Below are 24,473 nucleotides of genomic sequence, written 5' to 3'. Positions count from 1 at the left end.
TTGTGTCTTCAGGGTCACTGACTGTCGGGAAAGACTATTATGGGTTTATGGTATCTAATCACACGTTCTGTGCGCTTGGATGATTTGTAGGTATAGTCTATAAAAACCCAAGGGAGCTAGGCACGGAAGGGTGAAACGAGGAATAGTGTATATATATGCCAGCTTTACCTCTGGATGGAGAAGATTATTACGATCCTTGCAGCAGTGTCGTTTTGGTCTCCCTGTGCACATTTGTTTGTAATTAAAGTCGTAGAAACGGTTCGCATTATCTTTTGCATCCAGCAGTTCTCCCCATTGGCCAGTTTTAAATTCGGAACAATATCAGGTGAGCAATTACTTCTTTCCTTTCCGGCATGGTATGGTGACTATACACGCCCAACACATTTTAAAGTGTAGCTTTATGAACTAGAATAATCATGGTAATTTTAAAGGTTTTACTGGGCAGCTTGGTGGTCATGCTTTGTGATACACCCAATATTTGTATCGTGGTTGATCATGAAGTTACACTATTTGAATGCAATTCGTAAATAAATCCATCTGAAATGGACTGTAAACATTACAATTGTTCATAGAGAAACAACGACATTTGATGTTTTGAGTCCATGTCAATGCTTAAATCACACCGGAATACCTTTTTTTTTTTAGGCCTGGAAGAAAACGAACACATTTAGGTTTCACTGTAATTCCCCTTTGCACATCTAGTCCTTTGATTACACATCTAATCCTTTGATTGCACATCTAGTCCTTTGGTTGCACATCTAGTCCTTTGGTTGCACATCTAGTCCTTTCATCTTCAAATAATATTTTTTCAGGAATCTCCTTGCGAATGATTTGGTAGGTGAGGAATTTGCCATCTAATGTGCAGGTCTAGTGATGGTTCTGTACTGCTGTTGCTCATTTCCTGGCAAAGTTTGCAAATAACAAATAATAGATCCAGATGATATACTTACTCATTATATACAATAGCTACATTTTTTAAAGGGGCATGCATCTGGTAAGACAACTTTGCAGTTAACATTTTACTTGACAAGGTTTTGGGAAAGGATGTATTTAAACCCACAAGACGGTTATCACATAAACTGGCTACACATGGAGTGATGGACAAAGACTAGCACCACACCAACAGACACAGGCAATATTGCTCGAAATTACTTGGCATTCATTGTGTTAGGTTTGGCTTTCTAAGCCTATAGTGGCAAACCAGGGGTGGGATAATGTCATTTTTTCATTGATTAGATAGCTGCTAGGTGGGAGCTGGCTTTGTCTGATACTTGTGAGAATTGCAAGTACTTTCAGAATTGTTTGGTGAGCTACTCATAGGTGGTCTGTGAGCTACTGTACTGGTGGCAGTCGGTGTCGTTTAAGATGGACTATTTTGTTTTTATGAGCATGGCCTTATTTCTACTACAGCATATTGGATGACTGTCATTCATATTCCATTCACCCAGCTCAATGTAACATCGATAAGTTAGGCTACTACTACAATTGTTCCTATACTCATCACAAGGTTACTACAACCTATGAGTTAAAGTTTACAACGTAGGTGCACAGGTCCAGAGAAATTTGAGTATTTGCGCATTGTATAATTCCTTCTCGTATCTACGCGCTCTCCTCTTCTCACCTTTCCCTTCCCTTGTTGACTTCAGTGCACATGGTGCTACCCCAGAGAGTGCTGTTGAGGGTACTGTAGACCTTCATTACAAAACAGTGTGCTTTAATCAATTATTTGGTGACGTGAACTTATTGAGAATCTAAAAAGTACACCGGTGCCACCACATATTGATTCTGTACCGGTAGCCCCGTTGTTATTTTACTGCTGCTCTTTAATTATTTGTTATTTTTATCTCTTACTTTTTCAGGTATTTTCTTAACTGCATTGTTGGTTAAGGGCTTGTTAAGGGCTTGTAAGTAAGGTTGTATTTCTGTTGTATTCGGCTCATGTGACAAATAAAATGTGATTGATTAGAAAATTATATATTTTTTATTGTTTCACTATTTTTTGACTCAGGCGCCTCTGTCCATTGTAATCTTGTTTATAATCAGAAATTCAACTGAGATCCTAGATCATCACTCCAACTGAGATGCTTCATACAAAAGGACCCAGATCTCAAATCACCCAACCATGGGACCTACCCTTATTGTGTAGCATTCCCCTGGGTGAAGCATAGAGGGCGCTATATTCCAGGAAGTGAGTGGCTTGTCTCGACTGAAGTTCATCACCTTCAGTTCGGCTCAGTTGACTGAAAGTCGAGACAATTCAATTTATGGTTGCACAAGTCAGACGGCACATTCAAACTATTGTCTCCGTCATGTCTTGATGCTTTGTGTATGTAAACCAATAAATAAAGGCCCTTTTGATCCATTCTAGGTATCAGACAACATTACATGATTATCAATCCAACTTCTTTTTCTAAAACAGATTTTAAATTGAAATAGGTGAAAACCTTTTAACACACCGTTCTTCCCCTAAGATATGAATTATGTGATCGGTGGCCTTTTTTAAAATACTAAAACATTTACTTGGACATTGACAGTGTAAGTAATACATGCATAAGAACGAATGTTAAATTGGCAATCAATAAACCCATTTTCAACAATGTATTTAAGAACATTCCTTACATTCATTGAAATCAATAGTATTAATTCTATATGCACATTTTGTCAGAGGTTTATGTCAATACAAAATGTTTTAAATCATGTTAGTCAGTAATAAGTCATCTTTGAATATAAAGAATAGACACGTTACACAATGTTTGATTCAGTAGTACTGAATGTCAGTTTAGGGGTTAAAACATTTACCATAACATTGTGACCATAACAAGGAAAGCCAAAGTACCGGCAGAGCCTAAAGTTATTTATAAGAAATCATACAAAATGTTTTCTCAGGACTATTTTGTTAAAGATATAAGATGTGTATAAGGAGGAGAATCCAGATGCACCACTTTGATTATTTGTAATATTATTATTATTGCCAATTGTTGACAAACATGCACCTGTTAATTAAGAAACTAACCGTGATAACATTGATTGAAACATATGTTTCAAAGAAAGGATGCTGTAACGTAGACGCAGTGAGTCAGGAAGCAAGTGCAATTAGTGAGTTTTAAGGACAAAGAACGATGCAAAACAAGAAAATCTTCTAAACATGGAAACATAAACAATATAGCCTGGTGGGTGATAACAACAGAGTGCTAGATAAAGGGGAAGTAAATCAGGGAGGTGATGAAGTCCAGGTGTGCCTAATGAGGCGCAATTGTGCATAATAAAGGTTGCCAGGTGTGCATAAGGATGGGTTGCCAGGACCGGTGGTTAGTAGACCGGAGAGGGGGAGCGGACGTGACAGATGCAAAAACGGTGGCAAACATGTCAGCCTGCTCAGGTGATTGGTTGATATATTGTCAATTCAAATCAAAATCAAATTGAATGTAATTATAAAGCCCTTCTTACATCAGCTGATATCCCAAGGTGCTGTACAGAAACCCAGCCTAAAACAGCAAGCAATGCAGGTGTAGAAGCACGGTGGCTAGGAAAAACTCCCTAGAAAGGCCAGAACCTTTGGAAGAAACCTAGAGAGGAACCAGGCTATGAGGGGTGGCCAGTCCTCTTCTGGCTGTGCCGGGTGGAGATTATAACAGAACATGGCCAAGATGTTCAAATGTTCATAGATGACCAGCAGGGTCAAATAATTGAGAAATGTGACTAAACTTAACAAAACAAATGTGTCAGAGGAAGGCCCCAAAAATTGTCATAGACTCCAGTCACCCAAGTCATAGACTGTTCTCTCTGCTACCGCATGGCAAGCGGTACCGAAGCGCCAAGTCTAGAACCAAAAAACTCCTCAACAGCTTCTAATCCCAAGCCATAAGACTGCTGAACAATTAATCAAATGGCCACCCGGACTGTTTACATTGACCCCTTTATTTTAACACTGCTGCTACTTGCTGTTTACTATCTATGCATAGTCACTTTACAATGACCTCGACTAACCTGTACCTGCACATTGACTCGGTACCGATACCCCCGCATATAGCCTCGTTATTGTTATGCAATTTTCTTTCTTTTCTTTTTTTTTCTCACTTTAGTTTAGTAAATATTTTCTTAACTCTATTTCTTGAACTGCATTGATGGGGCTTGAAAGTAAGCATTTTGTTTTTGGCGCATGTGACAAATACAATTTGATGTGATTTAAATATCTAATAATGAAAGAGAAGGATTGCCGTTTTGAATTTGGACAAGTTGGTGTGGAAAAATGGTCGTTATCCATCAATAATGATACAGTGCATTTGTAAAGTATTCAGACCCCTTGACTTTTTCCACATTTTGTTACGTTACAGCCTTATTCTAAAATAGATTAAATCGTTTTTTCCCCCTCATCAATCTACACACAATGCCCCCTAAAACTAAAAACCTGTTTTTGCTGTGTCATTATGGGGTATTGTGTATAGATGGAATAAGGCTGTAACGTAACAAAATCTGGAAAAAAATCTAATAGGTCTATATACTTTCCAAATGCACTGTAAGCAACCAGGTATAGACAACCTAGATGGGAAACTATGAGAATGGTATCAGACTGTATTGCCACCCCTATTTGCCATGTCTTTAACCAAAACCTAAAGGAGCGTATGTCCGCAGGCGTGGAAGAAAGCTAAAATAATTCCACCACCCAAAAATAGTAAAGCACCCTTTGCTGGCTCTAACAGCTGCCCAATTATTTTTCTGCCTGTTCTTAGTAAACTGATGGAGAGAATTGTCTTTGAACAAATACAATTATATTTTTTAAAGAACAAGTTAATTATTCACTCTCAGCATGCATATAGGGAAGGGTGCTCAACTTGTACTGCATTGACTGATGCACGGACTGATGATTGGCTAAAATAAATTAATAACAAGATGATAGTTGGAGCTGTATTGTTAGATTTCAGTGCAGCCTTTGACATTATTGATCATAATTTGTTATTGAAAAAAACTCACTTGTTATGGCTTTACATCACCTGACATCACATGATTGGAGAGTTACTTATCCAGTAGAACTCAGAGAGTATTGTTCAATGGAAGCTTCTCTAACATCATATATGTACATTGTGGTATCCCTCAGGGCAGTTGCCTTGGGTGTTACTCTTCTCTATTTTTACAAATGATTTGCAATTTGTCTTACAATAAGCAAAAATTACTATATAGAAGAAAAAAAATACTATACTATAGAGTGTGCTGATGATTGCACACTCTACACATCAGCACCTACAGCCAGTGAGCTCACTGAGACTCTTAGCAAGAAGTTACAGTCAGTGTCAGAATGGGTAATTAACAATAAACTGGTCTTGAACACATCTAAAACTGAAAGCATTGTATTCGGGTCAAAGCAGGGGTCTCCAACCTTTTCAAGAATGAGAGCTAAAGGCAGCATCAAATGACGCAAAATGCATCATACGGGGATGATTTATGTATTTTGAAAGTTACATATCTTGAAAACTTGATTGCTGACAAGCAAAACATTTTGGGACTATGTCAATAATGGACTATTGAAACAAATACAAAAAGATAGTTTTTGGGTGAAGTTGTCCTTTAAGTAAAAATACTACTACTACTTAAGTAGTTTTGTGGGGTATCTGTACTTCACTTTATTATTTATATTTTTGACAACTTTTACTTTTATTTCACTACAATCCTAAAGAAAATATGTACTTTTTTACACCCATACATTTTCCCTGACACTAAAAAGTACTCGTTACATTTTGAATGCTCAGGCAGGGCGGAATTATGCTCCAATTCACGCACTTATCAATAATAATGTGTTGTCATTCCTACTGCCTCTGATCTGGCAGACTCACCTAACACAAATACTGTGTTTGTAAATTATGTCTGAGTGTTGGAGTGTGCTCCTAGCTGTCCATAAAAAAATGTAATAATAATAATAATCGTGCAGTCTGGTTTGCTTAATATAAGGAATTTGATGTATAGCATTTACTTTGACTTTTGACTTTTACTCAAGTATGACAATTGAGTACTTTCTCCACCACCCCTCTGGTGTCTCCAAACCCTGTTGTGTCAATAATGGTCAGCGAATATGAAATCTGAAAGCCTGGCTGGTTGTAGAGCTCGTATGATGTTACAATTGAAGTCTGGCTCTCAGCCTGTGACCTGTTGGTCACCTCATGGATGAGCTTAAAGGGGTAGGGATCTTCCCACTTCACCCCGAGAATGTAGTTGATCATGACATTTACCAGAGTGGTTTTTCTTCACCTGTGGACCCCAAAAGCAGGATTACCTTGTTATTTACCTTCTCCACCTGCTTCCACAATGTTTCCTGGCAAAAACTCTTATCAACACATTTATCTTCCTCAGTGCTTATGGATTGAGAGGTTGCCTTTCTGCGACATCTCTGATTGGTCCAGGAATGTATCACTTTTTGCGTTGGTCAAACGTTTTACTTTCGGTGAGTCAGACATCCTGACAGTGTTCAATTCAGTCTCAGGACTGAGCAAACTTCACTACCTCACCACAGTTAGCAGAGACTCTGACACTGTATGCAGTTTCAGGCTTTAGACCTTCCAGTGTGCACTCTCTGGTGGTGGTTTTGATGGTGTGCCACATCTTATTGTCAACAGCCTTTGTACACTCTCTGTTGTCAACCTCATAGCCTATGACCTCAACATTATCTCCCACTATGGTAGGAATGTCCCAGTTCACTCTGATACTTTCAGATTCTATTAATGTCTCTGTGGCTACATGGCCGGGTCCTGGAGTATTCTGTCCAGTCACTGGAGAGGCTCACACCAGGTCTACACACCGCCCTACAGCTGAAGTGATAGTCTTTATAGGGGTTCAAACGTCTGATGGTTAGTGGTAGTATCAGCTTTTATCTCTGTCCACTCAGATTCAGCCTGCACAGCCTGGTACAAAACCTGGTACGACTCCACAGACTTGACCCCAAGGTTGGGAGGGTATATTTGCACGTGGACACAGTCATGCTCTTGATGGTGGGGACACCTGGCTTTGATGGCAGTTCAAACTTGGGACCTAACAGTGTCCCTCTCTCATAGACATGGATGGAGGACGCAGTGATGAGTTTGTCTGGAATTGATGCAATGCAGAATGCAAGACTTTGTATGATTCGTTGATGTCCAGGAACAGACATATGGTTTGTCTGGTTAGGGTGGTTACCTTACCGGAGTGAAACCACATTTCTGCACCAGATTTGGGGGTTGTAATTGAGAACCAGCACTCTTTGATTCAAGTAGTTCTCCAAGTCTCCCAGCTGCCTCTATTCCTCCTTCAAAGATGACAATGCCAAACACACTACATAGTCATTAGATTGATCAAGCACTCTTTTATCAAAGTCACTCTTATATGACACAACTTGAAACTCTTTCATTATGTCAAGGTAAGAGCTGACAATATTCATCTCTCTCTCTCTGTCATCTAGGTATGTGATCATAAGGTCATTCTGGAATGGAGAGCGTTCCGTGCTGTTAAGCATTTTTTTCAGCTCATCCCCTCTCCCTCCTCCTCATATGGCTGTCACACCTGAAGATGTTGTAATCAGCAATGTCAATATCCTTATCTGGGATCGAGCCATTTGGCTTGTCTTTAACTGTGGTTACACCTTGCATTAACATGTGGTTGATGTGGGTGATCCGATCACTATCTGATTGACATTGGTTTTATCTACACATGGTAATCAGGTGTGTCTCTTATCTGCCCACTTCATCCCTTCCTGTGTGAAAATGAATCCAACCCTGTCTTGGACCTATGATTTAAGACTGGGAGTAACAGGCTACTGTCCTCATAACCTCAACCTGAGTGTCCACAGTCATACAAATACATGTTCAGAGAATCTCTCCTGTCCCTAAAAAAGTAAGCACATGAAAGAGCTGAGTATCTGGATGTGTGTACACAATGCAATTATTGCACAGTATAAATACAAATATAAATACAAATTACAGACAGTAGCCTACAAGTAGCAAAGTAGAAGTCAATTGATTGAACATGTAATTCTATGTTTAGCGGAGACCTGTGTATACAGAAAACAAAATGAAGCCTTCAAAGAAAAGAACATCTTCCCTACAGTCAAACATGGAGGAGGTTCAGCGATGTTTTGGAGTTGCTTTCCTGCCTCTGGCACTGGGTGACTTGAACGTGTGCATGGCGTCATGAAATCAGGAGAATACCAGGGCATGTTTGAGCGTAATGTCGGACCCAGTGTCAGAAAGCTGGGTCTCCATTGAAGGTCATGGGTCTTCCAGCAGGACAATGACCCCAAATACACTTCAAAAAGTACCCAAGGAATGGTTCAAGACAAAACGCTGGACTGTTCTGAAGTGGCCAGCATTGAGTCCAGATCTAAATCCCGTTGAAAACTTGTGGAGAGATCTGAAAACAGCAGTTGGGAGAAGGCACCCTTAAAATCTGGGAAAACTGGAGCAGTTTGCACATGAGGAGTGGGCCAAACTGCCAGTTCAGAGGTACAGGAAGCTCATCGATGAATATAGGATGCACTTGATTGCAGTTAATTTGGTTGTGCTACCAATTATTATGTCTGGGTTGTCAATAATTTAGTCACTTCTGTTGATTTTCTGATTTAAATTGATATATTAAATTCTGAATCAAAAACAAAGGTTCTGTAATATTAACAGTGAAATAAAGAATTTGGTGAATTTCATCTTATTTTTAGGGAAAATTGTGAGTGATTTGAAAAAAGTGCAAGAGTGCCAATATTTGTATTTTTGCCATCTATTTTTAACTGTGCTGTTTCACAAAGGTTCTGAACCTATATACATTTTACAGAGTATATTTTATATTAGTTATCATGTTCTTTTTAGTCATACCGTTCAGCTTCACTCAACCCCTCCCATCTATCTCTTAACATCATCCAGTTTTGATTTCTATTTGCCATATATATTTTTCAACTGTGTGAACCTTTCTATTCTCAAGATCAATTGTTTTGCTAAAAGTATTATCATATTAGCGATTGATTGACTATGACTTTTCAAATCAACCAGCAGTGCTATTTGCAGAGTTAACTTCAGGTAAATGTTGCAATTCTTCAGCAATTCCTGAACCTGCGACCAAAAATAAGCTATACCCTATATGGACTGTACCAAAACAAATTATCTAATGATTCTGGTTCTCCGCAGCAAAATCTGCAGAGCTGGGATGGTTATATCCCCCATATATATATAACATTATATTGGTTGCAAGATATTTGTATAATCATTTAAATATGAATAGTTAGCTGGCAACAGCCGTCTTCAACCTCAGGATGGTGAGAAAAATCGGCTTTGCCCCTAAGACCCTCATTAACTTCTACAGATGCACCGTTAAAAGTATCCTGTCGGGCTGTATCACTGCCTGATACGGCCATTGTACCGTCTGCAATTGCCGTACCACCCTCAGGGCTCTCCTGAGAGCTCAGCCCAGCGCATCACCGGGAGCACACTTCCTGCCCTCCAGAATATCTATAGCACCTGGTGTCACAGGAAGGCCAAGAAGATCATCAAGGACCTCAGCCACACGAACCATGGCCTGTTCACCCCGCTATTATCTAGAAGTCGGAGACAGTAGGGGCATCAAAGCTGGGGCCGAGACTGAAAAACAGCTTCTATCTCCAGGCCAACAGACTGTTAAATAGTCACCACTACAAGGTCTCCGCCCAGTACCCTGCCCTGAACTTAATCGCTGTTACAAGCTGGCTACCACCCGCTACTCTACCTTGCACCTTAGAGACTGCTGGTCACTACACACTTCATATGTATATACTGTATTCTAGTCAAGGCTCATCCTATATAACTACGGCTGTACACACATTTCCTATTCATATACTGTCCACACTGTCTATACACACACCATTATATACATATACACTGTGGACAAAACATTAGGCGCACCGGTTTGTGTCAGAACTGCAACACTGCTGGGTTTGACATTATAGGGTATTGTGTGTTTGCCACTGACACAAAATCTCAATTCAATACATTATAAATTCAGGCTGCAACATAACGTGCAAAAAGTCAAGGGGTGTGAATACTTCCATATGTGACCAATAAAATGTGATTTGAACAGTCCAGTATTTCTTCTTGAACCATTCCTGGGTGCTTTTGGATGTGTGCTATAAGTCATTGTCCTGCTGGACCATTTATTGTCCTGCTGGACCATTCATTGTCCTGCTGGACCATTCATTGTCCTGCTGGACCATTCATTGTCCTGCTGGACCATTCATTGTCCTGCTGGACCATTCATTGTCCTGCTGGACCATTCATTGTCCTGCTGGATAACCCACAACCTTCAAAGGAGAGCAACTTCAAAGAAAAAAACCACCTTCCCTACAATCAAACACAGGGGAGCTTTGTTAATGCTGTGGAATTGCTTTGCTACTTGGGACCTTGAACATGTGCAAGACATCATAGAGCTGGGCAGATTACCAAGGTGTTTTGGAGTGCAATGATCAACCCAGTATCCAAAAACGATATTCAGCCTGCATTCTTTGGCTTGCTAACTCTTGCACAATTGGCCCAGCGTTGTCCGGGCGTTGTATGGGTCCGGGTTATGGGAAGGTTTGGCCGGGGTAGGCTGCCATTGTAAAATAAGAATTTGTTCTTAACTGACTTGCCTGGTTAAATAAATATAAATAAAACTGTGCCTGCACTGCCCGTCGTTGTGATTCTTGGTCCTGTTCGCAGTGTGTTTCTCGTTGATCCACGTTTTCTTTTTTTTTGCTGATTTTATAATTCTGCCTTAACTGCAATTGATTCTTTAAAATTCAATTAAAAAAAATAGACAAGGAATTATTTATTTCAAAACGATAGAATGGTTTGAATGATAAACTATAGGATCAAATCCAATAAAAACGGTGATATACAGTATTCTGTAGGCCATAAAGAACTGTGTAGTCTGCCTTTATGTCCTCTTTTAGATGCCTGGTGTGTTAATCAGCATGGTAGATACTGTAGATACTGTAAGTGGTTTAAAAACACCCCAAAAAGCTAGAGGAGCCTCCTTGTGGTGTATGTTTTAGTGCATATTCCGAAGTTTAAGATAATAGGCTGCGCGCACACACACACACACACACACACGTTTATAATACCTTGTCTCCTAATAAGGTCTGCTTATATATTAAACTTTATTACATCAATTAAACTTTATTACATTTTGCAATACTGTATAATATAAACCATAAAAATAAACTTGGTTTTATGATTACAATTTCTATGTACTGGTGGCAGCTAAATAAATATCCTAGTGTAAATCAGTGGCAGTCGGTGACATTTAAGAGGAGGGGGGACGTTTTCTTTTTTTTGTGTGAGCATGGCCTTATTTCTATTACAGCATATTGGATGACTGTCATTCATATTCCATTCCTCAAGCTCAATGTAACAGCGATAGGTTTAGGCTACTACATGATACTCAAATTTTCCCTGTACACATTATGAGGTTGCTACAACCTAGCCTATGAATGAAAGTTTACAATTTGGGTGCATATGTCAAGAGAAACATTTTGAGTAATCAAGGTGACAGATACAATCAAACTGCCTTGTACACTCTTGCCTGTATCTAGCATGTAACAGTGGCAGTCAGTGATGTTTAATATAAGGGAGTACATTTTAAAAAAATCATCAATGCCTTATTTCTATTACAGCATATTGAATTTTATTTAAAAAGAAACTATCTACAGAGTTCACTGCAATTAGATGTGCTGGTGCCACACAGGCAGTTTACATTATTGAATGACGACCTCTATGTAGTTGAATGTGTTGCTTTTAGTAAATGTTCATTTTTTATTGTGCTGAATTATATTGTTTTATACACGTGTATGTTGTTCTTATTTTTTTTTTTAATTTGGAGGATCAGCTTAATATTGCGGAAAGAATGTTGCTTCCATCAATGTAATTGTCTGCATCATTTCCAATCCCCCATATTTTTTTGGTAAATATATATATATATATCCATATACATACACGCATGCATACGCATACACATATACACGTACACATACCTATATAGACATACTTTAAAAAATATATACCTTTATTATTCCTCGCAAACCCTACCACCCTTCCCCCAATTGGAGTAAACTAATAAACACTTAGGCTTCTACCTTCAGTATATATATCTTATACACATTTTACAGACACAATCTATTTTACAATAGTTATATTTTGTTTGTTTTTAGTCCTTCCTCTATTTCTGATGTCCATCCAGTTTGATTTCTATTTGTAACTGTGCTATTTCACAAAAGTTCTGAACCTATATACATTTTACAGACCCCGTATGTTTTACATTGGTTATCTTGTTATTAGTCCCACCCTTCAGCTCCCTTCAACCCCTCCCATCTATCTCTCAACATCATCCATTTTGTATTTCTATTTGCCATATATTTTTCAACTGTGCTGTGATGCTTCACAAAAGTACTGAACCTTTCTATTCTCATAGCTTCTACAGATTGTAAATTAAAAATATTTTATTTTGCTAAAATAATTATATTATTGAATGATTGACTATGGTTTTTCAAATCCCCCAGTATTGCTATATGCAGCGTTAGTTCTAGGCAAATGTTGTAATTCCTCAGCCTTTCCTGGACCTGTGACCAAAAACGAGCTACATGTGGACAATACCAAAATAAATGATCTAATGACTCTGCCTCCTCACAGCAGAATCTGCAGAGCTGGGAAGATTGTATATGTTGTTTTAAAATTCAATTTTTATTGTAATGTGTACAGGGCTCTCTTGTAAAATGGATTTTTAATCTCAATGTGACACCCTGTTTAAATAAAGGTAAAAAAAATACTAAAAAATAAACCTGCTACAATAATGCAGTAGTGTACAGCCAACAAGCAGTTAATAAAAAAAAACAAGCTTACCTTGACTTGGAAGAGTTCCAGTGTTGGATAGCCATAGCCAGCTAGCTAACATAGCATCCCTCTCTGTTTGAGCCGGGTGTTTGACTAGTCTAACCTAGCTAACTGCATTCGCTATTTAATTGAAAGTGAAAAATAAATAGGAAACAGAGCTACAGTTGAAGTCGGAGGTTTACATACACCTTAGCCAAATACATTTTTTTTCACAATTCCTGACATTTAATCCTAGTAACAATTCCCCCTTTTAGGTCAGTTAGGATCACCACTTTATTTTAATAATGTGAATTGTCAGAATAAGAGTATAAATAATTATTTATTTAAGCTTTTATTACTTTCATCACATTCCCAGTGTGTCAGAAGATTACATACACTCAATTCGTATTTTGCAGCATTGCCTTTAAATTGTTTAACTTGGATAAAAATGTTTTGGGTAGCCTTCCCACAATAAGTTGGGTGAATTTTGGCCCATTCCTCCTGACAGAGCTGGTGTAACTGAGTCAGGTTTGCAGGCCTCCTTGCTCGCACACAATTTTTCCGTTCTGCCCACAAATTTTCTATAGGATTGAAGTCAGGGCTTTGTGATGGCCACTCCAATACCTTGACTTTGTTGTCCTTAAGCCATTTTGCCACAACTTTGGAAGTATGCTTGGGGTCATTGTCCATTTGGAAGACCCATTTGCGACCAAGCTTTAACTTCCTGACTGATGTCTTGAGATGTTGCTTCAATATATCCATATAATGTTCCTGCCTCATGATGCTATCTATTTTGTGAATTGCACCATTTCCTCCTGCAGCAAAGCACCCCCACAACATGATGCTGCCACCCCCGTGCTTCATGGTTGGAATGGTGTTCTTCGGCTTGCAAGCCTCCCCCTTTTTCCTCCAAACATAACGATGGTCATTATGGACAAACAATTCTATTTTTGTTTCATCAGACCAGAGGACATTTCTCCAAAAAGTACGATCTTTGTTCCCATGTGCAGTTGCAAACCATAGTCTGACTTTTTTATGGGGGTTTTGGAGCAGTGGCATCTTCCTTGCTGAGCGGCCTTTCAGGTTATGTTGATATAGGACTTGTTTTACTGTGGATATTTACTTTTGTACCTGTTTCCTCCAGCATCTTCACAAGGTCCTTTGCTGTTGTTCTGGGATTGATTAGTACTTTTTGCACCAAAGTACGTTCATCTCTAGGAGTACAGAATGTGTCTCCTTCCTGAGCCGTATGATGGCTGCGTGGTCCCATGATGTTTATACTTGCGTACTATTGTTTGTACAGATGAATGTGGTACCTTGAGCCATTTGGAATTTGCTCCAAGGATGAACCAAGGATGAACCAGACTTGTGGAGGTCTACACTTTTTACACTTACACTTTTTCTGAGGTCTTGGCTGATTTCTTTTGATTTTCCCATGATGTCAAGCAAAGAGAAACTGAGTTTGAAGGTAGGCCTTGAAATACATCCATAGATAAATCTCCAATTGACTCAAATGATGTCAATTAGCCTATCAGAAGCTTCTAAAGTCATGACATAATTTTTGGAATTTTCCAAGCTGTTTAAAGGCACAGTCAACTTAGTGTTTGTTAATGAACTTCTGACCCACTGGAATTGTGATACAGTGAATTAAGTGAAATAATCTGTCGTAAACAATTCTTGGAAAAATGACTTGTGTCATGCACAAACTAGATGTCCTAACCGACTTGCCAAAACTATAGTTTGTTAACAAGAAATTTGTGGAGTGGTTGAAAAACAAGTTTTTATGACTCCAACCTAAGTGTTTGTAAACTTCCGACTTCAACTGTAGCTTTCTCTCCTCTCGATTCTCCTTCATTTTTAAAGAAATTAATTTGTTCAAAACTGTTCAACTATTGTCTTTCTCTTTCTCTGAGTAAACTACACACCACATGTTATGCACTGCAGTGCTAGCTAGCTGTGGCTTGTGCTTTCAGCAGTAGATTCATTCTCTGATCCTTTGATTGGCTGGGAAACATGTCAGTTCATGTTCTAAGAGCTCAGATAGGTTGGAGGACGTCCTCCAGAAGTTAACAATTAATTATTACTGTGTAAGTCTATAGAAGGGGGTGAGAACCACAAACCTCCTAGGTTTTGTATTGAAGTCAATGTACCCAGAAGAGGAAAGAAACTAGCCGTCCTCCGGCTACACCATGGTGCCACCCTACAGAGTCCTCCGAGGAGCCTCCAAATATCATCAGTATTCCTGCTTAGCCTTGTCAATTCTGCCTGGTTTAATCCCTGGAGGGAATACAGGGAGACAGCAAGGTTTACTATTCCAAAGTATAACGAAATAAATTGCATTCTATCAGCGCCTCCTCATTTCTGTATTTTGGGTCATGGCTATGGGTGAGAATATGAGAAGTAAACTATAGAGTCCCTGAGTGTACTAAACATTAAGAACACCTGCACTTTCCATAACATAGACTGACCAGGTGAATCCTGGTGAAAACTATGACCCCTTATTGATGTCACTTTTTAAATCCACTTCAGTCAGTGTAGATGAAAAGGGAGGTTACAGACAGATTTTTAAGCTTTTAGACAATTGAATGGGCACCGGGGGTATGGTAGTAGGTGCGAGGCGCACCGGTTTGAATGTGTAAAGAACTGCAACGCTGCTGGGGTTTTCCACGCTCAACAGTTTCATGTGTGTCTCAAGAATGGTCTAACACCCAAAGGACATCCAGCCAACTTGACACAACTGTGGGATACATTGGAATCAACAGGGACCAGCATCCCTGTGAAACGCTTACAACAACTTGTAGAGTTCATGCCCCAACGAATTGAGGTTGTGTTTGGTATACTCAGTGTACATTTGGTCAGTTAATAGTACATAACATAACATACTTAACTTAAAATACACTTAACTTAATACCCAATAATACTTAATATACACAACTTGTTGCTGCTTATGACTCATTCAGGGAAGTGCACGGGAGATAGGTGGCTGCTGTCACATTTCTCATCCATTTACTCCTGAACTTGAATGAACTTTCGCTCTGCCAGCGGTAACTGTTGCTGTCCTTCTGACCACATTTACAACGTGCCAGACTAGGCAGGGTTAGAGATGTGCAACATCTACATTGTCTGCAGGTAAGTGTGTATATAGTTAAAATAACTACTCGTGTATGTTCTGTGTTTTGTTAACTTAAATGTTTTTCTTGCTGACATCTGTAATGGTGTGTTGTCTTTTCAAACTTCAATAAATGTTATTGTTAACCCCGAGGGGTAAGAATCTAGTTAAGAGTTCTCAGGTTTTTATTGAATTGGCTAGCTTTAGTTAGCTTCACATTCCAGCTCAAGCTTCATCCATGATATGCAGGAATCAATATATCTCCATATGCATCAGAGTCACGTCTTTTGTGGGCATTTTAAAGGTTGTTCCTAGCAAAAAGCATCACGCATTTAGTATTGTTATAGAATGCGTTATATTATCTGGATATGTTTTATTTATTTATTTCAAAATATAAAGTTAACAATAGGTATAGTTTTTGCCATTTTCTTTAACAAAGGGTATGGCATAACCCCACTCAATCTGAGCCCTGTTTTTAACCGAATGGTGCATGGTGACAGTATTGGAGTATTTGGCTATACCGTCAAAAATCTATGGATAGCATAATTGCGTTTGTCAAACAAGTTGACCTACCTTTTATTTATTTTTTATAGGAAGAAATAGGCTTCAAAAAAGCCCTCTTGATGTTAGTTAAATCGAATTAAAATGAAGACAATTGTTGAAATGAATTAATTTCAGCAGCATCTGCTGTCCACCTCTGTTGGATTGTGCTGCAGCCGTTTCAAAACGGATGTCTGTCCGCTTGCCTTTTTAGTTAACTTTCTCCTGCACTCTCTCTCTCTCTCTCCTCATTATTAAGTTAATGAATTAAAATGTGTCTGTCTCATAACATTTAATATATACGTCTCCAGTCTATGGGCTAACAGAAAAAACACAAAGGCTACTACTCTTTCTACGTTAGGCTATATCATTTATGTTAAATGAATTTGATGGAGCGTTAGTGGATCGCCTTAGCGCTGCGTCTTTCCAACAGCACCCTGGAGAGGCATGGACAAGCTACATATTTTGCGCCCCTGCCTTTGGCAAAGTGGGCCTTGGTTTTCATGGGGCGACATCAGCTCTCACCTAAACAGCACTCATGCCACTGGGTGAGAGAAGTTATCGTTGTTTTTAGGCAGAATAATGTGATATTATGTGTTGTTGGAGCTGTGTCTTTGTGAGTTTAGCTCTATGCGGCTGCCTCCTTTTATTGTGGCATGAACACAACCAGTCGTGATGTTTTAATCTGATTGTCAAACAATCACTTAAAAGGGCTTATTTACTGGCTACCCGCCTAACACCTGCATTCAAGTCCGTTGGCAATTTGCATGTCTCTGACATACCGAACATTACCACTTTACTGTTCACTGCTTCTTATTTTACAACCTTAAAAACTTTAAGACAAGCTAGTAACCACACGCATCTTTAGGAAACTTACTTTCCCAGTTAATGGGACTTCCTTCAGCAGTTTTGTAAAACTTATTTCTCACTTTTTATAGTTAATCTTTGGAACGCTAATGTCGTTTATAAGGAAGGTTCAATAAGTAAGGCTGGTCTGAGAGTGGGTAGCTCACTTTTAACTTAATTCAGTAAGCACAATAAAAACAACACATTGCTTTCTATTCTATAGGCATAACTTGAATGTTGATTCAGAGGGGTTGGTTAAATGCGGAAGACACATTTCAGTTGAATGCGTTCAGTTGTGCAACTGACTAGGTATCCCCCTTTCCGTATACAGTGCCTTCGGAAAGTATTCACACCCCTTGACTTTTTCCACATTTTGTTACATTACAGCCTTCTTCTAAAATTGATCAAATAGTCCCCCCCCCCCCCCCCCCCCCCCATCAATCTACACACAATGCCCCATAATGACAAAGCTAAAACAGGTTTTTAGAAATGTTTGCAAATCTATTACAAATAAAAAACAGAAATACCTTATTTACATATGTCAATTTGTTCATTTGCCTTTCATCCTTCAGCTTTTTGATTAAGACTTATAGGTTACATCTATTCTATATAAAATGTAATTGTCCGTTTATTATTGATCTCTTTACAGGTGGTGAGGATTCTGTGACACCCAACAGGTTCCCTGCTATCGGCAAAATGATTCTCTTCAGGATTAGAAAAGTCCGTCGTGTCATCGTTCTACTCTGCATCACTACTATCGTTGTGTTTTATACCGGACAGCTGTCCTCCAATTCGCTTGTGGACTTTGTTAAAAATGCCCTTCGGCCTCTGGACAGGATCCTCTCTCCAAAATATTGCGCCTGTCTCAAATGTATGACACAGCCAGACGATGACCTCTGGTTTCAGAAGCGCTTCAACACATCTTTTCAACCCTTTCTGACCAGAAAGTACAAGACACTCTCCAACGATACAAGAATGTGGTGGCAGGTAATAAAAACATTTTTATCAACAGTTTATTACATCTTATCTTAAAGCAATAAAAGTGATGCCTGCTGTCACACCCAACACATTCACATATTTACTCATACATTATACACGGTATATTTCCACACCTACCCAACACATATTCACATATTTACTCATACATTATACACGGTATATTTCCACACCTACCCAACACATATTCACATATTTACTCATACATTATACACGGTATAATCAAGCCCACACCTACCAAGAAAAAATAGATAGAATGCTAATTAAATAAACCATTAAAATAAAATAAAACAAATTAGAAAAATAAAACACTACCCGCCATCTCATTGATATGACCTTTGCATTGATTATTCTAAACTTTATAACAGTAAGGGATTATTATCTGTAAAGAACAACTGATCGACTGTCACAGAAACAGTATCTTCCTATGTAGATTAGCCTATTAATGTTTCCATTGGTCAAGGAGAGTCCCAAACACTCAGTGTCACTACACATTGAAATATCAAAACCTGTTTATTGTTTTCTAAAGTTAATGGAATAGTGTGACATTTTAACAATCAAGACCTTTTTAAAATTTACTAAAGTCAGCTAGCTTTAGCGCACTGACAAAAGTCTACAGGGTCAACTAGCTGATTGCACTAATGCTAGCTGATCCAGTAAACTTATCAATCGCCAGAGGTGTGAACTCAAGTCATATGACTTCGACTCAAGTCTGACTCTAGTCACAAATTTGATGACTTGAGACTAGACTTGATATAAAATTTTAAAAACTTGAGACTCGACTTGGAGCCTCAAGACACGGGACTCGATTTTGACTTGAGATTCGACTTGGAGCCTCAAGACACGGGACTCGATTTTGACTTGAGACTCGACTTGGAGCCTCAAGACACGGGACTCGATTTTGACTTGAGACTCGACTTGGAGCCTCAAGACATGGGACTCGATTTTGACTAGAGACTGATGACTTGAAATGATCTGGCCATGTTTTGGAACATTTTATCACTCATTTTGTGGCACAGATTCTCTGTGGATTATTTTCCATGCAGCCAGAAATAGTATCAAACTTGTAAAAAAAGCCCTCAAGCAACACAGGTTGGGTTAGCTAGAACAGTGAGAAGATTTTGGGGGGTGTTGCAAGTGTTTTATTTAACTAGGCAAGTCAGTCAAGAACAAATTCTTATTTACAATTACAGCCCAGGAACAGTGGGTTAACTGCCTTGTTCAGGGGCAGAACAACAGACTTTTACCTTGTCAGCTTGGGGATTTGATCTAGCAACTCTCTCAGTTACTGGCACAGTGCTTTAACCACTAGGCTACCTGCCGCCCGAGTGTGAAACTGAATGAATGAGAGGTTGTAAGGCTTTTTAAATAGTTTACAACATTAACAATGTCTACACTGTATTTCTGATCAATTTGATGTTATTTTAATGGACAACAAATGTGCTTTTCTTTCAAAAACAAGGACAGTTCTCAGTGACACCAGACTCTTAAAGTGACAATGCATACAATGTAGATGATAACAACAGAAAGTAGCAGAGGTGTAAAAGAGTGGGGGGGGCAATGCAAATAGTCTGGGTAGCCATTTGATTAGACGTTCATGAGCCTTAGGGCTTGGGGGTAGAAGCTTGGCCCCAGTGAGTAGTTTAGCTCATCTGGTAGGCTCGTGTCACTGGGCAGCTCTCAACTGTGCTTCCCATTGTAGTCTGTAATGGTTTGCAAGCCTTGCCACATCTGACGAGTGTCAGAGCCGGTGTAGTATGATTTGATCTTAGTCCAGGATTGACGCTTTGCCAGTTTGATGGTTCGTTGGAGGGCATAGCGAGATTTCTTATAAGCTTCCGTGTTTGAGTCCCACTCCTTGAAAGTGGCAGCTCTAGCCTTTAACTCAGTGCGGATGTTGCCTGTAATCCATGGTTTCTGGTCGGGGTATGTACATACGGTCAATGTGGGGACGACGTCATCGATGCACTTATTGATGAAGCCAGTGACTGATGTGGTGTACCAATGCCATTGGAGGAATCCCGGAACATATTCCAGTCTGTGCTAGCGTAACAGTCCTGTAGCATAGCATCTGCTTCATCTGACCACTTTTTTATTGATTGAGTCACTGTTGCTTCCTGCTTTAATTTTTGCTTGTAAGCAGGAATCAGGAGGATAGAATTATAGTCAGATTTGCCAAATGGAGGGCGAGGGAGAGTTTTGTATGCGTCTCTGTGTGTGGAGTAAAGGTGTCCAGAGTAGTTATCCCTCTGATTGCACAATTTACATGCTGATAAATATTTGGTTAGACAAATTAAATTTTCCCTGCATGAAAGTCCCTTGCCCCTAGGAGTGCCGCCTCTGGGTTAGCGTTTTCCTGTTTGCTTATGGCGGAATACAGTGTGGTCTTAGTGCCAGCTTCAGTCTGTGGTGGTATGTAGACAGCTATGAAAAATACAGATGAAAACTCTCTACGTAGATAGTGTGGTCTACAGCTTATCATGAAATACTCTACCTCAGGCGAGCAAAATCTTGAGACTTCCTTAGATATTGTGCACCAGCTGTTATTTACAAAAATACATAGTCCGCCGCCCTTTGTCTTACCAGACGCCACTCTTCTATAACCAGGCAGCTGTATGTTGATAGTGTTGTCGTTCTGCCACGACTCAGTGAAGCAGATATTAGTTTTGAATGTCCCGTTGGTAGTTTAATCGTCAGTGTAGGTCATCGATTTTATTTTCCAAAGATTGCACTTTTGCTAGCAGAATGGAAGGCAGTGGGGGTTTATTCGATTGCCTACGAATTCTCAGGTGGCAGCCCTCCGGACCCTTTTTCTCTGCCTTCTCTTCACACAAATGATGGGGATCTGGGCCTGTTCCCGGGAAAGCAGTCATTTACGTCGGGCTTGTCGGACTCGTTAAAGGAAAAAAGGATTCTGCCAGTTTGTGGTGAGTAATCGCAGTTCTGAGGTCCAAAATATATTTTCGGTCATAAGAGACGGTAGCAGCAACATTATGTACAAAATAAGTTTAAAAAATAAGTTACAAACAAGGCAAATAAACGAACAAAAACACAATCGGTTAGGGACACGTAAAACGTCAGCCTTCTTCTCCGGCTCCACCTTAGACATCTTAGTATGAAGGTAGTGATGTACCAACAAAAATAAGGGGTTAAATATGTGTCCAAAAAAACGAAAACATTTCCTGAGCTTTCTTATATCTGCTAGATATAGGACAGACACTTCAACATTTTATTTTTTGACTTTATCTTTTGCCATTAATGAATGCGTTATTCAATGTGCTTCTATAGTAAAGGCCAAATGCAATATTTTATCAAATAATTTTAACACATTGAGCATTAAGACAGTAACTGAATCGCCGAGCCGGAAAAGTAGAAAACTCAGCTGTTCTGCCCTTGAGCAACTCAGTAAATCCTCCAAAACAACTGCTCCCAGGGCTCAATGTGACATGATATCTCAAGTTGATATTGACTGTTCACATAAATTACATTCAGTTCAAAATGCAGGTGTAAATTGCATTTATTTACGTATCTTGCATTTGCATCACCATTTATGACTGCAATGACACTGGTTGAATCAACGTTGTTGAACCAATGTGGAATAGACGTTGAATTTATGTTTGTGCCCAGTGGGAGGCTATATTTGCGTAGCGAGTGTGCACGTGTGCATGCGCGGGGGTCACACATATTTTAAGGATTGCGGGTCAAATCGTTTGAAAACCACTGGGTCACCGAACAGATTTCAGATTTGATGTTCAGCTATAAGATCGGGTGCAGCGCAAATGTCAAATCGTATGGAGAGAGGATTGACATCAATAAAAATGCAGTTCCAAAACATTTTGGTGATCGAGGATATGAACCGTTTATTAGCAATGGGGCATTAAGCAACAATGACTAGCATAGGCTCTACTGGTCATTTGGTATGCAAAATGGGTTGAAATGTATCCTTTACTTATGAAACTTGTGTTTGGAATTGGTTGTTAAAATGAATTATTACATAATCAAAATGTGTTGTAGACAAAATAATGAAAAGGCCTGTCTGTTAGCCTCAATAAATAGACAAAGATTTGTAGTTGAACGAGTCATTGCCTCTGTAGATTTTTTCTACTTGACTTGAGACCTTTGACTCGACTTCGTCCTTAGAATGCACGTCTTGGACATGACTCGACCCGTTCTACAAGGGACTCAACTTGAGATTTGGACCTTGTCACTTGAGACTTACTCGTGACTTGAATAATATTGACTTGGTCCCACCTCTGGCAATCGAGAAACAACCATAAACTTCCATCAAATTGCACACAGAGACATAAAACGACTTGTTCATCTGACTCTGGGGAGGTTTGCCAAAATCTCACACTATCCCTTTAAGAATCTCCAATAGTTTACTGTAGTTACATTTTTGAATACGAGGGAGTTTTATTCAGAATGAACTCTTTTATTTGATGTTTAGGCTGCAATATAAGCATGGTCACTGACAACTGATTAACGGTTTGCTATAGTAGTCATCAATAACCTCAGTGTAAAGAGCACTGGAGCACTCTGGAGTCTTACCTTTAGTGTGTGGGTTTCCTCAGATGTTATAGTGTGTCATTTGCATTAGGATGCTTTTAGTGTCAGCCTGTCCATTGTTGTGTATTTATTGTGTATTCATTGTTGTTTTATGTATTGTCTGGTGCAATTAAATAACCAGAAATTGCAGAAAGACCGTAACATAGCCAACTTTAGCGAGGTGGTGGAGAAGTTGTTCCAGGTCATCCCTGATGCTGATCTTTACATGGACGCGGGCCCTGAGCGTTGTAGGACCTGTGCTGTGGTGGGGAACTCTGGGAACCTCAAGGGCTCCCACTACGGAGCCCTCATCGACTCCAGTGATGTCATCATAAGGTAAGACAACTGAGAGGGTGTGGTTGATCGAGGGCACACTTGCCACAAAGCCTGTTTCAGCATGGGCAGTGCAACACACCCTGTTTTAGCATGGGCAGTGCAACACAGCCTGTTTTAGCATGGGCAGTGCAACACAGCCTGTTTTAGCATGGGCAGTGCAACACAGCCTGTTTTTAGCATGGGCAGTGCAACACAGCCTGTTTTAGCATGGGCAGTGCAACACAGCCTGTTTTAGCATGGGCAGTGCAACACAGCCTGTTTTTGCATGGGCAGTGCAACACAGCCTGTTTTAGCATGAGCAGTGCAATTGAGGACTTTCACCATTTTGAAGGAGTCAACTGGGCGGGACTTCCTATAGGTTAAGGAAGGATCAAAGAATTCCAAGGAATTAAGGGCTATGTCCCATTTATCCCTCCTACCTCAAAGTGTGCACTTGTTCACTTGCACATGGTTGTTCAGTGCTTTTAGATTTGTGGGAAGTAGTGAACGAGTGCACACTCCAGGGAGAAAGTAGCAAAAATGTGGCATAGCTGCATGTGGCAGCTAATCACTAACGTTGGCTTTATACCTGTTTAGACCTCCTGGTGGTATTATATGCACCCTTTCAGTTTGTTTACCAAGTACAATAAGAAGAAATAAACTATTTGAACATATATATATAGCCCTCAATGGCCTTACCCATGGTGTCACAGAAGACAGTATGGCAAAGTTGTGCCTTCATCCAACTTAATGATTTACTGTCCTCTATGTATGCCTGTTTTGGTTTGGTTTGGTGTTTTCATTTTTTTTTAAATAAATGACTATGTGTTTTGAATTAAAGTGTTTTGGAATATGGCAATCATGATATGGATCCCGGTTATTTACTGTGTTATCCAGAATGAACAAGGCTCGTACCTCTGGCTATGAGCGGGATGTTGGCAGCCGCACCACACATCACATCATATACCCAGAGAGTGCCATAGATCTGGACAACACCACTAGTCTCTTGTTTTTCCCTTTCAAGACTCTGGACCTTCAGTGGCTGCCCGGTGCCATTACCACTGGGTCTCACATCACCTTGTGAGTAACCGTTCTCCTTTTGATTAGTCCATCAATCTGTTACACCATGCATTTTTCAAAGATTACATTGAAACTCTGGATAAAATGTAGGTCTTATTTTATTCAACAGCTCATATTTACGTCTTAGACCGAAGATAAAGGCCAACAAAGATTTGGTGAGTCTCATTGTTGATCACGATCATGTATTATGGTTCTAATACATCTACAGTCAATGATAA

At 39.5% G+C, this 24,473-nt stretch overlaps 1 protein-coding gene across 3 annotated transcripts in view; it reads left to right on the top strand.

Moving 5' to 3' along the window:
* Nucleotides 1–15,743: 15,743 nt before the first annotated feature.
* LOC110510227 (CMP-N-acetylneuraminate-beta-galactosamide-alpha-2,3-sialyltransferase 1) overlaps nucleotides 15,744–24,473 on the top strand; it is a 30,375-nt gene continuing 21,645 nt past the window's right edge. The window contains exons 1-5 of one of the 3 annotated variants that reach the window (XM_036967329.1): nucleotides 15,744–15,953; nucleotides 17,969–18,306; nucleotides 23,003–23,196; nucleotides 24,073–24,255; nucleotides 24,365–24,410. In XM_036967329.1, coding sequence (XP_036823224.1) covers nucleotides 18,016–18,306; nucleotides 23,003–23,196; nucleotides 24,073–24,255; nucleotides 24,365–24,410 — 714 coding nt within the window. In that variant the 5' untranslated portion in view covers nucleotides 15,744–15,953; nucleotides 17,969–18,015. The remainder of the gene's footprint in view (nucleotides 15,954–17,968; nucleotides 18,307–23,002; nucleotides 23,197–24,072; nucleotides 24,256–24,364; nucleotides 24,411–24,473) is intronic. The other 2 variants (XM_021591615.2, XM_036967330.1) reach the window with 2 other exon arrangements.

Source organism: Oncorhynchus mykiss, chromosome Y, assembly GCF_013265735.2.
Source record: "Oncorhynchus mykiss isolate Arlee chromosome Y, USDA_OmykA_1.1, whole genome shotgun sequence".
Classification (NCBI taxonomy): Eukaryota; Metazoa; Chordata; class Actinopteri; order Salmoniformes; family Salmonidae; genus Oncorhynchus; species Oncorhynchus mykiss.
This window is presented reverse-complemented; position numbering and strand designations above follow the sequence as displayed.